The sequence below is a fragment of the Neovison vison genome, chromosome 11 (genome assembly GCF_020171115.1).
Source record: "Neovison vison isolate M4711 chromosome 11, ASM_NN_V1, whole genome shotgun sequence".
Classification (NCBI taxonomy): domain Eukaryota; kingdom Metazoa; phylum Chordata; class Mammalia; order Carnivora; family Mustelidae; genus Neogale; species Neogale vison.
The window spans coordinates 47,258,543-47,275,458 of NC_058101.1; the positions used below are offsets into that span (position 1 = coordinate 47,258,543).

General features: G+C 35.3%; 1 protein-coding gene across 4 annotated transcripts in view; it reads right to left on the minus strand.

The window, feature by feature from the left end:
• TBC1D19 (TBC1 domain family member 19) overlaps positions 1-16,916 on the minus strand; it is a 157,196-nt gene that overhangs the window by 74,817 nt on the left and 65,463 nt on the right. For all 4 annotated transcript variants that reach the window (XM_044225830.1, XM_044225829.1, XM_044225832.1 and 1 more), the window contains 3 exons: positions 9,702-9,774; positions 4,705-4,743; positions 2,302-2,414 (listed from right to left, as the gene is read on the minus strand). In XM_044225830.1, coding sequence (XP_044081765.1) covers positions 2,302-2,414; positions 4,705-4,743; positions 9,702-9,774 — 225 coding nt within the window. The remainder of the gene's footprint in view (positions 1-2,301; positions 2,415-4,704; positions 4,744-9,701; positions 9,775-16,916) is intronic.

The following is a 16,916-nucleotide window of genomic DNA, read 5'->3' on the forward strand; positions in this document are numbered from 1 at the left end:
AAAAAAGTTTAAAATCTGAATAATGTTTATTAAATAAAGGTATTTTTATATATACCTAGAGATTTGCATAAAAATATATAAAAGCAATCCTTTTAAACACATCACATATTTTCTTGATAAGAGAAACAATCAAAGTTAGTAATGTTCTAGTGAAATAAATTAATTATTAGGAACTTAAATCATTATATACAGTCTTTCTGTTGAGATAAGATTTTTTAAAATATCCTTATGGGTGTTAAATGTGAAATATTCCACTTATCTAACTCCTTAATTATGATGCATTTGTATGTGTAGCTTATTTTAAGTGATTGAAAAGCAACTGAACAAAAAGTTCTGAATCAGTATTCTTATTAAGAAGCAACCATTCTCCCCCTCTTTCCCCGCCTTCACCCTCTAATGTATTACCTACAACCATTATTTTGGAACTGTTTGTTCCAGTTTGTTGAGGTCATACTTTTACAGCTGAAAACAAGTGTAAGTGAAGGAAAGTATTTTATTCAATAAAATCAAAACTGTTTTTCTGATAATATTAATTTCTATTTACAAACTTACCATTTTGCATTTAAAAATTAGGATGACCATTAGCTCCAAAACTCAAGTGTAAAAACTGCCTTTGTATATTATAATAAACAATCATTATCTAGGATTACTACTTTTATTCTAGAGTGATACTTCTGGAAAAATTCTAAATTTGTTTCTAAATAGCAGCAGTTTGTTCCTCTGGAGTGACAGATTTTATTACTATAGCTCCTGATTAGGGAACATGGGAGTTCATCTACACCATTAGATAAGAACAAGAGTTACCATCTTTTCTCCAAGTGTTGATACACTCACAAAAAATGCCCAATATATACTCAACATCTATTCTGTAAACTGTTACTTCTAGTGTCACCACAAAAGATCAGCAATATCATTTCTTATTTCAAAATTTCTCTGAAATAAATCACAATGTTTATTCTTTCAAAAAGAAAGAGAATAATTTTTGCCAGTGCTGTTCATGAAGGGAGATTTAAAAGACACATACACACACAAGCGCACAAGTATATACATAATTTGCAAAAGTCAGAGGTGTAGTTTTTATAATATTAATAATATTTAATTTTTAACTGTATTATTATAAATTATAATTAGTTGTAACATAATAAATACAACATGTAAGTATTATTTTATTACTATCATTAACGGTCATTATTTGTGTCAGGTACTGTGTTAAAAGACTAACATACATCATTTCATTTAACCACCACCACTCTATGATATAAATATTATTTCCTATATATAAGTGTGGGTAAGTTGAAGTTTCAAGAAATTTAACTTGCTCAATGGCTCATTTCAAATAAGTTGAGTAAGCTAGGAGTTGAAACCTGGTCCATATGATTCCAAAACCCATGTTTTTAAGGCCTAGACTAGGGAAGTATTAGTTTGCTATTTATTAAAATCTTTAAGTAGATGGATTATTTGATCAATGGGCTTAAAGTAAAAAAAAAAAAAGAAAAAGAAAATTTTTTTTCAAAAGGAATTAATATCTTGTATAATTTTTCCTTATTGAATCTATTAGCAGTCTGTTGATTTCTCTTCATATTATTTCCTAAAATAAAATGTTCCTATACTTAGAAAAATAATATTCCTATATCATATATCACTTTTTAGAACCATAAAAATAGTAATGTTTCAAAAGTAACTGTAGGGAGAAAGAGCTCATTTACATGTACTGGGTAGTTCTTCTTTATTTCTCCTTAGTCTAACAACACAGTTCTACCAGATATCTTCACTGACCTCTACTGGAGGACTCCATTTCTTACAATTTCATTTACTGGTTTTTGTAGCTTTAAGTTTAAAGTATACAACTAATTATCAATAACAAAAACTTCTATGTTAAGTACACAGTGATTAAATTCTGTTAATCTTTTCTTAGAACTCAAAACTACAGTGATTTTGAAAATAAAAAAAAGGGGAGTGAATACATTAGACTAAGAAACCATAGTAGAGAAAAAAGAAAACAAAAGTATTTCTTTTTTTTTTTTTTTAAAGATTTTATTTATTTATTTGACAGAGACAGATCACAAGTAGGCAGAAAGGCAGGCAGAGAGAGAGAGGAGGAAGCTGGCTCCCTGCTGAGCAGAGAGCCCGATGCAGGCCTCGATCCCAGGACCCTGAGATCATGACCTGAGCCGAAGGCAGCGGCTTAACCCACTGAGCCACCCAGGCGCCCAGAAAACAAAAGTATTTCTATTTTGAATAACTGGTCACTGAAAAATAAATATTAATAGCTCAAATTTGGCCCATCCTTTTTCTTCTTACCTCTGGTTGACTGGAAATATTCAAAATGAGAGCCCATAATTCTGCTCTCAGGGCTGTGGGGCTTCCTTGTCTGATATACTGTTGAGCAGCAGCACTGTCTTGTTCTGCTAGAACTGTCAAAAGTATAGAAAAATCTCATTAGAAAATTCATAATTTAAGAAATTACACTGAAATCCTTAATTAAAAATCTTTGATGAAGTTAACATTTCATCTTTATATCTAACATTACATCATGTCTTGACAACCTTCTTTTACTCTCTGAATTTTGATGTGGCCCTGTTTACAGCCCTATACATGTCAAGATTTAAATTCCCCCACCTCTTACCTAATCTGGTAAAAGTTTTTAATACAGGTATCTGGAAATCACTTTGCTTTAACCATAGCTCACATATTTATTTATTTTTTGGTGGGTGCTCTGATTGTCTTCATTTTTTAAAAAATTTTATTTTTTCAGTGTTCCAGAATTCATTGTTTATGTACTCCACGCAATACGGGCCCTTCACAATACTCACCATCAGGCCCTCCCAACTCCCCACACTCCTCCCCTCCAAAACCCTCAGTTTGTTTCTCAAAGTCCACAGTCTCTCATGGTTTGTCTCCCCTTCCGATTTCCCCCAACTCACTTCTCTCCTTCACCCAATGTCTTCTGTGTTATTCCTTATGCTCCACAAGTAAGTGAAACCATATGATACTTGACTGTCTCTGCTTGACTTATTTCACTCAGCATAATCTCCTCAAGTCCCATCCATGTTGATACAGAATTTGGGTATTCATCCTTTCTGATGGAGGCTTAATACTCCATTGTATATATGCACATACATAGTTAATCTTTGGATTCCATGATCAAGTAAAGTCATATTTACAAAAAACTCAAATTTCTTATGCATATTCTCTAAGTCATGGATGCTCTAGTATTTGAAGTAGTATGGTATTTGAAGTATTATGGTTAAGAATTATAAAGGTGATGAGCACTGGTATTATATGCAACTAATGAATTGCTGAATACTCCATCAGAAACCAACGATATATTATATGTTGGCTAATTGAACATAATAAAAAAAGGAATTATATAGGATGTAAGATATCTATTAGATGATTTCTTAGCTACCTGTCAAAAACAACAGAAAACAGAGATTTAAATAAAAAGAGGTAAAAAATAAAGGATCTGATAACCTTTAAGAAGGCCAAAAACTATTTGTAAGCAGCCAAGTATACAAAATTAATACATTATCCTGCTTTCATTTTCATTTTTATTTTCTTTAATGGAAATACCAGCTATTAGGTCTGGAAATAAAGGCCTTCCTAAATAAGCAAAACAAAACAAAAAAAAAAGCAAAAAAAGATATTCTAGACAACTGCTGATATTTATCTAACATAATGTTTTCTTACTATTTTCTTCTTACTATTTTTTTAAAGATTTTATTTATTTATTCATTTGTCAGAGAGAGAGCGAGAGAGAGTGCACACACAAGCAGGCAGAGTGGCAGGCAGAGGTGGAGAGAGAAGTGGGCTCCCAACTGAGAAAGGAGCCTGATATGGGACTTGATCCCAGGACCCTGGGATCATGACCTGAAACAAAGGCAGCAGCTTAACCATCTAAGCCACCCAGGTGTTCCTATTTTCTTCTTAAAAGGGAAAAAAAACTTATACTAAATGAAAATTACTTAACCTAAAGAAATAAAGGGATCATATAAAATAAAAAAAGCCAAGGCATATCCTTTAACTTGTAATTGTGTTTAATGCAAATGTTGAACATATGAAGGAAAAATGATGAAGTCTGGAATAAATATGATTTTGAAAACTGAACTAGTGAGTTTAGAATATGACAATACAATTGCTACAGAAGGTACTTGTGACACAAAGACTTATCTGCACTTTGTATTTCAAAGACAAAACAAGATTTATAAAAACAAGGAAAATAATCTTCAAAGGTGGGGAAAAATTATTCCCCAGAACACTAAGAGCTGCTTTGGTTATTAAGCCTTACCACTGTGAACAGTCATAGAGAAGCATGAAAGTTATAGTTTCTCCTGATGCAGGGGCATATTCCCATTAACACTAATGAGAAGTGTGTGAGCACATCAAAGAGAGCCTGTTTGATTTTAAAATGAAATTCTGTTGAATGGAATAAGCTAACATTCTTGAAGAATGTGTGTCTGCATTTATTATTTCCTTTTTAGTGAGCCATCTGTGTACTTCTTTATCTAACATTTATTGATGAAGCGAAAATGATGCATTTCTCCTCTTTATAAGGATTCCCATTATATTAACTACACAACTAAATATTACTCTTTTTAGATTTTTGACTTTTTAGAGATTGAATTTCAGTTGGAGGTACAGAATGCAGACATTTACTTCAGACTATTTCATTTTCAGAAAGTATAAATATAATCAAAATCTTACCTTTTTGCCCAATACGTACATGCTCATTTTCAAAAAGTTCTAAAAATGATAAAATAAAATTATTAGACACAAATATGATTAACCATGTTTAGAACAATATTAAGTATATTTTTCTGCTATTGATATGGTTTTAAAGCTAAATGGCTCTATGGAGAACTATAAGAATATATATCTTTATATGTAGAAAATCTTTATTTAAAGTTCTTTAAAGTTTATGGAAATTAAAAATGAGTTAAGTACATCTAATCAGAAAAAAGGTGATAACTAATTTTCCTTTGTTAAAATAAAATAGTATCTTTTCAGAACAGAAAAACGTCTACTAATCTTGACAGCTTCATTTGCAAAGCCCTACTTTTGCTCTCTAATCTGCCATGACAGCATAGCTAAAAAAAGCCTTAATGCTATTATAGGTAAAATCCCACTATACAAATGCCATTTTAAAAGATTATATTGGAAAAACAAAGACTTACTTTAAGAGAAAAAAAGGTTTTATTTATTTATTCATTTTGAGAGAGATAGAGAGCCAGCGAGCAAGCGCAAGAGAGCAGGGGGAGGAGCAGGGGAAGGGGCGGGGGAGAGGGACAGAGAAAATCTCAAATGGACTCCATGCTGAGCTCAGAGCCCAATGTGGGGCTGGAAACCATGATTCTGGAGATCATGACCTGAGCCAAAGTCAAGAATCAGGTGCTTAACCAACTGAGCCACCCAGGCACCCCAAAGATTTGCTTTTAAAGTACCAATCATAATGGGAAAAGACTCAATAAATGAGACCACATTAAAAAAGAAAAAATTTCTATTCATCAAAAGACACCTGGGTGCCTTAGTGGGTTAAAGCCTCTGCCTTTGGCTTGGGTCATGATCCTAGGATCCTGGGATCGAGCCCCACATCAGGCTCTCTGCTTAGCAGGGAGCCTGCTTCCTTCTCTCTCTCTCTCTGCCTGCCTCTCTGCCTACTTGTGATCTCTATCTGTCAAATAAATAAATAAAATCTTTAAAAACAAACAAAAAAAAAGACACCATTGAGAGTGAAAAGGTAAGTCGCAGAGTGGGGAACTGTATCTGCAATGCATATACCTGACAAAGGACTTGTATCTAGAACATGTAAAGAACTCCTGGTAAAGACAGATGACTCTCTGACAAAATAGGCAAAACATGCGAACAGGTTATTTACGAAAGAGGAGACCCAAAGGACTACTAAAGTTATGAAAAGAGACTCAACCACATTAGTCATCCAAGAATTTAATTAAAACCATTATGAAATGCATACCCATCGCAATGATGAAATGGAAGACGGACAATTCTACATGCAAAGAAAATGGAGTAAATGAACTTTTCATATAAAGGTGGTGGGACTGTAAATAGTGCAGCCACTTGGAAAACCAGAAGCACTTACTAACACAGAATGTATGCACACCCTAGGACAATTAGCAATCTGCTCTGGGGTATACACCTTAATGCATTCATATGTGCCCCAAGGGACATATACTAGAACATTCATGGTAGTGCTGACTACTGGTAATAACCAAATAGAGGGAACAACTCAAATGACCATCAACAGTAGAAATCATCAACTGTATGAACCCATATCTACAAAGTAAAAAATAGGCAAAACTAACCTACAGTGTTAGAAGTCAGGATAGTTGTTACCCATGGGGGTTGCTGGAGTGTAGAACTGTACCTGGAGGCTTCTGGGATGCTGGTAATACTTTATCTCTTGATCTAGTCAAAGGTTTCACAAGTGTTTTCACTTCATAAAAATTCACTGATCTGTATACTTAGGATCTGTGTCCTTTTCAGTATGTATGTTATACTACTATAATGTTACTCAAAAATTAGAAGAAAAAAAGATTATGCAACTATGAGAGGGAAAGATTTTAGCTCTTTTCCCCACCCCAGAGAAAATCAGTTTTTCCATTTTCTCTTTCTCTTTCTCCCCACCAGCTGAGAAAGGAGAAGCTGTTAATTGGATTTGTTAGATTCTACAACAATGATTAGTTTAGCTCTTCTAATGAATGGGATAACCATGTGTTAAGGGCCATGAACTTACATGTGACTGTCTGGCTAAGTACAGCCTGGGTCCCCTGGCAACCTGGTGACCATCTTGGCACTTGATTCCCTCCTCCCAATTTCTAGCAGTCCTGCTTTGAGGAGTAGAGAATAAAAACAACTGCATCAACTAAAGAGACTATCAGCCTCCTCTAGCAGATGTAGTGTTCCTTCCTCTGCTGTATGTATGTATGTAGGTAGGTATATGCATATATGCATATGTATGTGTGTAATAATATACATATGTATGTATATATGTAATATGTAATGTATGTAATAACAGCAAATACCACACTGATTCTTATCTTACTTTTCCACTACCTCTTCACCAAGAGTAAATATTATGTCACACCTATGTGTTCACTAGTCTCTGGCCCTTAGAAGGGTCTCATATTTGTTGTGTTACAGTGAATCAAAAAAGATAGAACTGTATTCTAGATTAAGAAAATAATTGGGCTTTCTAAAGCATAGGTACTACAGGATCTAGAATAATTTCAAGCAATTCTTAAGGGTTATTTCAAAAATGAAAAACATAAATATCATTCAAAGTTATATTATTATTATTTTCTTTTCCTTTTGTTATATGTACAGCTATCACTGGCCATGAACAGAAATACAAGGTCTCTGTCTTAGTCTGTTCAGATTACTACAATAAAACACTCACAGACTGGGTTATAAACAACAGAAATTTATTTCTTACAGTTGTGGGGACTGGAAGTCCAAGATCAGGGCACCTGTGTGGTTGGGTGCATGCCCTATTCTGGGTTGCAAACTGCTGACTTTTCTCTGCGTCCTCACATGGTGGAAGGAGCTCGAGAGATCTTTCACAAGGGCACTTATCTCATCCGTGAGGGCACCACCCTCCTGACCAAATCATTTTCCTGAGGACCCACCTAATACCATCACTTTGGGGATTAGAACTCCAAAATATTTCAGGACAAAAACATCTAAACCACAGCAATATCTTATTCTGTGGGATATATGGTATCTTCTCATAAAATAAAAAGGACTATCAAAGGTCAGGAGGGGAGGCAGCATATAATGGCAGACTTTAAGGCAGACTGTTTAGTTTTGAATCTTGGTTCTAGCACTTACTAGCTTTGTGACTTTGCACAAGTTACTTAGCATCTTCACTTCTTCAACTTTAAAATGGTAGTAAAACTTCTATCTCACATGATACTAGAAAATTAAAATCGTAATCAAGTATAACTATATACCACCAGAATGACTACAAAGATGGCATACATTAAGCATTAGCAAGGATATAGGACAACTACTTCTACTCTCATACCTTATTGGTGGAAGTGTAAACTGGTATTACCATTTTTGAAAATTCTTTAGAAATTATCTACCAAAGCTGAACTTATGCAAACGCCAGGAGAGAATAATTATCTTCCCAGGGATATATATACTTAACAGAGTGTATACATATGTTCACCAAGAGAAACAAACTAGGATGTTCATAGTAGCCTTATTTGTAATAGCCCCAAACTTGAAACTTCCCAAATACTCATCAACAGTAGAATACTATAATGCAAAAAAATTGCTCACAAATACACACAATATGACTGAATCTCACAAACATAATGTGGAACAAGAGAAGTCAAACATCAAAGAGTACATACTATATGCTTTCATTCATACAAAGTTCAAGAATTGGCAAAATTAATCTATTCTGCTAGAAATAAGAATAGTGGTTATCTTTGACAAAGGGAATAAAGATTGAAAGGATAGGATGGGGCTTCAGTTTATTGATCTGGGTGGTATTTTAATATGTGTGTCCACTTCATAAAAATTCAATGAGTCATTCTCTTACGATATATGTATTTTTCCTTTTTAATAAAAATATAATCTCTATATGTAACGTGGAGCTCAAACTCACAACCCAGAGATCAAGAGTCACACTCTCCTCCAACTGAGTCAGGCAGATGCCCCTGTAATTGTCCATATGCATTATACATTAATAAAGTTTTTAAAATGGTAATAGAACATACCTTCTAGAGCTGCTGGGGTTAAAATTAGATAATACACATGTAACATATAGTATGTACTCAATGACTTTATTGTATTTGTTATTGTTATTAATAATAAGAAACAGCCAACTTCTTTATTTTACAGAGAAAGAAACAAGTCCAGAAATGTAAAGTGACGTGCCCAAGTCACACAGCTAGCCAGTGGTGGAGGAAAGACCGGCACAATTCCACCACCATATAGACCTCCATATTTTAAGCCAATTTTTACTTCTTATTTATTATAGCTAAATACCAATCTGGCCTTTTATGAAAATCACATTTATTTATGCACAAAGAAGAAAAGTTGCGGAAGTTTTCTATTGGGTTAATATTTAAAAGATACTAATTTTATAGCCTAAGTTTATACAAGGTAGAATATATGTATACAATTAACTTGGTGAAACAAATAGTTATGAAGATAGATAGTAATAACCAGTAAAGGAAAATATGAGTGCTGCCGATGACAATTTTGCCAACCAAATGATGTTAAGTATTTTTTTAAAAAAAGATTTTATTTATTTATCTGACAGAGAATGAGTGAGAGAGAGCATGAGAGAGAAGAAGGTCAGAGGGAGAAACAGGCTCCCCAAAGAGCTGGGAGCCCAATGCAGGACTCGATCCTGGAAGTCCGGGATCATGACCTGAGCCGAAGGCAGTCGCTCAACCAACTGAGTCACCCAGGCGCCCAAATGATCTAAGTATGTTTAATGACTTTTCAAAATTAAAGACCTTCAAATTAAAAGATAAAATCTAGTTGAATTCTGATAATAAAAACATACAGAATTTTATTCAATAATTAACAGAAATCAAGGAGAAGCAAAAAGTATACTTGGTTTTCAGACATTAAAAAGTTACTAGATTAATTTGGAAATGACCAGATAAGACTTCAACTTGTTCTCATTTACCATTAATTATATGGTGTATGGGAGAAACACTCACCAGGAGGCACTTGTGTAGAATCATCTATACCTAGCTGTCCTGTAGTTAAGCCGAGTTCTACAAAGAATTCTTTCTGAAAAATAACATAGAATTAACATACATCTCAGACTTTGCTACACAATATTTAAAAAATCAGTCTCCTCCAAATATCAGCTTAAATAAAAATTACAATGTAAAATGAATCTTTGCTTCATTCAAGTATCTTAAAAAGAAGAGGTTTTTATTGAACTTTTCAAGAGTAATGCGTTAGTTAGAATTTTGCCTTTTTAAGTAATAGATTAATCAGTTAAGTAAGACATGATAATTATATTTTTTTTAAAAAAAGATTTTATTTATTTATTTGACAGAGATAGAAACAGAAGAGATGGGAACAGAAGCAGGTGGGAGAGGGAAAAGCAGGCTTCCCGCTGAGCAGGGAGCCCGATGTGGGGCTCGAGCCCAGGACCTCAGGATCATGACCCAAGCTGAAGGTAGACACATAACAACTGAGCCACCCAGGCACCCTGATAATTATACTTTTGAGTAAAGAACTAGTAACATTCAAATCTTTCCTAACATACACACACAGAGTATGTGTAAAACTCAGCAATTTTATTTTTTAAATTCATTGCCTAAAATTACCGAAATGATTCTCTACCTGTTTTTTATGGTACTATACTTCACTTCACCTTTAATCAACTAAACACTGCAAATATCCAAAACAATTTAAATTAATTTTTAAGTAAAATTAAACTACCAAGCATTCTGCTAAACTAAGAACAAATTAGATTTATTCTCCAGACTTCCTCTACTTATCTAGTAATGTCCAGGGAAAGTAAACATGTTTGTCTGTTATTTTTTAAATATACAACAACTTCATATCATTCACATTATGTTTATTCCTTAATTAAATATTTCTATTAATATTTGCCTCAGTGTTTTGTTATTATTCTAATTGCTAAAACCAAACTTCCTTCTCCTTTAAAAGATGAAATTAGTTTTAATCTTTCATAATTATGTATTATTATTTAAGTTAGTGATTTATTTCTGCCCCTCATAAGACAATTATCCAGCCTAACATGCATAGTCATTTTATTTTTGTATTGATTTTAAGTACTGATGTTAAACTTCAATTTTTAACTAAATTTGAATTTATATATACTTTTAAAAAGCACTTCAATTTATTTATTTATTTATTTTAAAGATTTATTTATTTGTTTGACTTAGAGAGATCACAAGTAGACAGAGAGGCAGGCAGAGAGAGAGAGAGAGAGAGAAAGAGAGAGAGAAGCAGGCTCCCTGCTGAGCAGAGAGCCTAATGTGGGACTTGATCCCAGGACCCTGAGATCATGATCTGAGCCGAAGGCAGCAGCTTAACCCACTGAGCCACCCAGGCACCCCAGCACTTCAATTTATGTTTCTAATTTTTAACAACTAAAGAGGAAAAGTCCCTTCATACTACAGAAGGGACCTAGATCCAATAAACATGTCGATATAAGCTTTTGTAGCCACAATGGGGAAGAGAATTTTACTTATGCTAAGTCAGGTTAAGGTGCAGAAACAGAACTCTGAACATTCATTTTCTATCTCACTGCTCTGTACTATTTTTCACTCAATAGCAGTAGACCTACACCCCAATCTCAGATTGCCTTCAAAACTTACCCAAGATACTAGGCTTTCTGGGATGCTTTCCTTGAAATTCTGGGCTAACAGAAACAACTTTCTATGCTACATGTATTACCTTTTATAAACCTCTAGCAAAGAACAGAATCATATCATACTGAAATTATCTTCTTAATGTCCATCTCCCAGTAACCCGAAGCTCCTGGAAGACAAGACTGTGTCTTACAAATATTTGTACCCCCAGTACTTAGCAGTGTGCTAAGTGACATATTGCAGAGGGACCCCATAAATATTGAGTCACCGTGCTGAGCTCTAGTTTTCAACCTGTTGCCTCTTTGTGACTGAATCGGTAAATATAAATGAGCTGACAATTTCACTTTAGAGTTAAAAAATTTTAGTTTATTAAAAATGCCCTTTTAACATGGATGAGTTTACATAACACTGTGAACTAGGTTTGAAAGCCATCTATTATAGGATCATTTGACTCATTGAGCCTCAGTTCAGTACTCACATACACAGACCAGGGTCTCAAATAAACTATGCATCATGGAGTCAGAACCATATCCCCAGGCCACATGACTCAAGGAAAGCAGGAACAACTAGCCCTAGTCACAGCAGGAAGAGAAGGACTAACCATACTCTTAGTGGGGACAGCCACAAGTTTTTTGAAAATTAGCCACAGGCTTTTGGTTCTTCAATAGCTAAGAACAAACCACATCTACTCCAGGTCTCCCCAGACAGACAGAAGGCATAACTAGTCCCACTTAAACACATACTAAACTTTTTCATACAGCAGCATCCTTTTCCTAGTTCTTTACCTAGCAAACTCCTTCAAACTAGTCCAAATGGCAGTACCTCTAAGAAGACCTCCCACCACTTTCAGCAGAAGAATCTGCCACTGCCTCTTCTGTATATTTTATATAAACTACTACAAACAGGTCTTCTAATATTAAAAAAAATAACTTCTTAAAAATTAATTTTTTGATTGATTATATTTTTATATTTTTAACAGTAATTATATTTTTATTATATTTTTATATTGCTTATATTTTTATTATATTTTTAACAGTAATGATGAACAGTTATATACTACTTACTAACTTTCAGGTACCAACTATATGTTTTATATTTTAGTTTCTTAGGTCTTCCATTAAAAAAAAAAAAGTCCCACTTAACTGGGTGGCTTTAAACAGAAATTTATTCTCACAGTTCTAGAGGCTAGAATCAAGGTGTTAACAAGGCCATGCTCTCCCTGAAAACTCTAGGGGACATCTGTTCTAAGCCTTTTTTCTTACCTTCTGATCTTGCTGGCAACTTTCAGTGTTCCTTGCCTTATAGATACCTAACTCCAATCTCTGCCTCTACTGTCTTTAGAAACTCTCCTTGTATGTCTCTCTTCTGTCTCTTCTCTTCTTATAAAAACACTGGTCATATTGGATTAGGGCTCACCATATTTCTGTAAGATATCATCTTAACTTGACTGATCTGCAGTGACCCTATTTCTAAATGAGGTTACATCCACAAGTACTGAAGGTTAGGATTTCAACCTATCTTCTTGAGGGACACAATTCAACTCATACTTTACATCTTAACTTGTTGATCTATATAATACTTCTATGATATGTTATTATCCTTCTTTACAAATAAGAAAACTAAGGCTCAAGGAAACTTGCCCAAGGTCACATAGCCAGTAAGGGGAAGAGCAAAAATTTAAATCCCAATTAGGTGGCTTCAGAATCTAATCAATTAACCATCATGCTATACTGTTTCCACATACAGTAAATAGTTTAAGACATCAAATCAGCTAAAAACATGTAGCAACAAAATAGCAGTTCCTTATCTTATACATTCCTCTGCCATACGTATATACACACATGCACACACAATCATAACTGGCCACTACTCAGGGACAACTATTCACAGGGTTTTTTTTTTCTGGTATTTACCTCCATATTTCAAGTAACACTTATTGCTACTTTTATCAGTTTCAAATATCTATTGACTTTTTGTTGTAAATAAGGATTTTAGTTCAGGTACATTCTCTTTTCCTCCATCATTCCAATATAATTACATATCAATTCTTTATTAAATCCATATTAAGAGTTTGTATTATGACTAAATATCCACTGCTGAGCCATGCAGTATGTGATAAATGTTTCCTTTTTTGTACTATGTTTTTGTATATGCAGCTCATAATTAAATCCTTTTTTCACATACATAATCTTCTCTAATCATTTATCTCTTCCTGTACCTCCAACAACTCTGAAAAGACCATCCACAATATAATTTTGCATGTGGTCAAACTTTTCTTGCAAACACTCATCCTGGAACCCTCCCAGTTTGGAATCCCTGTGCTCTGGCCTTATGCACACCCTTTGCCCTGAAATTTCTTTTCACTCTCATTCTGGAAATTTTTCTTCTCTTAGGTTGGAACCCTGTTTCCTAGGCCCCTACTTTGCTCTTTTTATGAACTTGTTTTGGAGGCTTTCTTCCAATAGGTCCCCTAATAAGAGTAAATATTTTAGATCACATACATCTGAAAACATCCACTCCAACCTCATACTTGATTAACCGTTGGCTACATATAGAATTCTTGGCTTGAAATCATTTGGATTGTTAAAGGGATTACTTCGAAATCTCCTCACTTCCAGTTTTGCTGCTGAGAAGTCAGATGCCACTCTAATTCCTGACACTTTGCATGTATTCTCCTTCTCTTCTATAAAATGTTTTTAGAGTCCTCTTTTCAGAGGCCTTTATATGGGTCTTCTTTCATTCATGGCATTGGAAAGTAGGTAGGCCTTTTCATTCATAGGATTCATTCATAGGAATCAGAGATTCCTATCTTTCAGATCTTGGGATTTTTTTTTTTAAGATTTTATTTATTTATTTACCAGAGCAAGCACGCGAGAGAGGCAAGCACAAGCAGGGGGAATGGCAGGCAGGGGAGAAGCAGGCTCCCCGCTGAGCAAGGAGCCTGATGTGGGGCAGAATTCCAGGACCTGGGATCATGACCTGAGCCCAAGGCAGCTGCTGAACTGACTGAGCCACCCAGGCACCTGAGGTCTTGGCAATTTTAAGAATTCCCCTACCACTGTTTTCTTTTTCTGGAACTCCTATTAGTCAGATGTTAGTTCTTCTGGATTTATCATCTAGTTTAGAAAAAAAATCTTTTCCCTCTTATTTTCATCTCTTTGGCTTTTGCTTTTGTTTTGTCTTCTGATAGAGATTTCTTCACCTTTGTTTTCAACTCTCCTACCATATTTTTGATTTCTAAATATTCTTTCTCATTCTCATGTTCTGTTTTGTTGTTTTAATGAAACTCTGTTCTTTTGTAATTCTTGTCTCATGAGTAGTTAACTTCTCTGAGAATATTAATGGTTTAAGTCTCCTGTGGGGAAGAAATGTTTGACAGGCTAACTTCTTTGTCCATGTGAAGATGACCTTGGGTTTACCTTTACCCAGCACTGTTGCCCTGAAAATGTTCTGGATCTCACACACACTATATATACACACAGACACACAAATTATGGCAAGGAATGCTAGCTATATTACTAACTAACGGGCTTTACAAAAAAAAATGACCCTTGATGGTAAATTACATTTGAAATGGGAGACTCTGAGTGGACTATAAAAATCTATTGAAAAACACAGGCGTTAGCTGCCTGGTGTGGTGCCCCTTGACAGGACTTGGAAGTTAGGCTCATGTGCATTTTAAGAAACAGTGCCTATCGTGTAGGACTTCCCTATGTTGTGCCTATGTAACTGTCACTTCCAATTCCATGCATTTCTTGTCAGGGCTTGGAAGCAGCATAGGATTGGCTGTGAGGACACCCAGCGAAGATCTGCGTGATATACAGACATGCTGTGTCTTCTGTCCTATACTATTCTATAAATCTAAAGGAACCTGATGCCAGGTTATGACCTATTGTATCCTGTGAGTGTGAATGTAACTCCAAACCTAAAACAATTACTAGTGCTCATGATAAGTATTCATTCCCTAAACTGGCTATTTTTTTTTCTTTCTTTCTCTCTTTTTTTGAGGGGGGATGTGGTTTAATTTTGGTTTCTGCCTTTCAAATTGGAAGATTTCAAATAAATGTCTGTGGAGATCCTAGGCTGTTCAGTCATATTTAGGAATGAGGCAATTGACTGGAAGCTGTGTCAGCAAGGATGGGGCACAGGATGCAACAGAGGGAGAGAACTGGGCAGGCACAGTGATGGAGGTAGGGGATGAGGGTATTAGTCTCATCATTTGGTCAACTTTCACTTAATTTCTCTGTTTTCAAAGCAGTGTCTCATTTGTGTAATGCTGTAAATCTGAAATCTCTGAATTCTTAGCCTTTCTAATTCTTTCTCTCTCATGAATATGTCTCTGGTCTCCTCGGGGGAAGAAGGAATCACCTGAATGAATATACAACGTGGTAGGAGTCTAGGGGTCTGCTCTCTCCTGATACAGACTTTCACGCAGTCTCATTTTCAACCCTATGGCTCAGCAACATGTGGTGTCTCTACTTCTTGAGTCTTTCCAAAGTTCTGTGGAGAAAATCATGTTGCTTCTTGTATCAGTCAAGTGTCCAGTAAGAAAATAGAAATCATACCAGAAATGTGAAAAGGGAAAAAAAGAATTAGCAAATGCAAAAAGAAACTATGACTTCTAGACTGATGAAGAGGGAACCAAGAAGGAACTAGGAACTCTGGAAAGGGTTCCCCCTGCCCTCAAGACTGAGATTCAGATTTTTTTTTTTTTTATGAAATGCTCACCATGGCAAGTTGTAGTTACCATCTGTTATACAAAGTTATTACACTTCCACTGACTATATTCTCTATACTGTACTTTATAGCCCGTGCTTTATTTATTTTGTAACTGGAAGTTTATACCTCTTAATCCCCTTTACCTATTTTGCCCATCTCCCCACCACTCCCCACTCCGACATCCACTAGAGTTTGTTCTCTATTTATTTCTGTTTTTTGTTTGTTTTCTTAGATTCCATGAGATTCAGTCTTCTTTTTTTTTTTTTAAAGATTTTTATTTATTTATTTGAGAGAGAGAGAGAGAGAACAAGCGGTGGGGAGAGGCAGAAGGAAAGGGAGAAGCAGGCTCCTGGCTGAGCAGGATCCCAGGACCCTGAGATCATGACCTGAGCAGAAGGCAGACACTTAACTGAATGAGTCACCCAGGAGTCCCAGATTCAGTCTTTTAAGAAGAGAGAATGGCTACCCCAGGAATGTGCATGGGGGTTTAGTGGGTGGGTGAAGAAACTTGCCAGAGGGCACAATTTGGAGTTGGCTTCTCCATGCTGATCAGCTCCCTTCTGAACACAGGAACCAGGAAGGGAAGCTCTTTTTTCCTGTTCAGTCTGCAGTGTCCCCTCCAGAACCCTCTACAACTAAAGCCTAACATCAAGCCAGTTAGCAGAAGAGGAATGTTTGTAAGATCTAGCTCTAGCGTAATAAAGCAGAGCAAAACAAAGAGGCGGAATTAGAGCTGAAAGATAAACTGATTGTTGCCATGCCTCTCATCTGTAGCTCCCATCTTCTACAGTGAAGCATTTGGGCTTGACCTTTCATGCTTAAGTCATTTTCCTACCAGCTCTCTAAAGGAATATATTAACA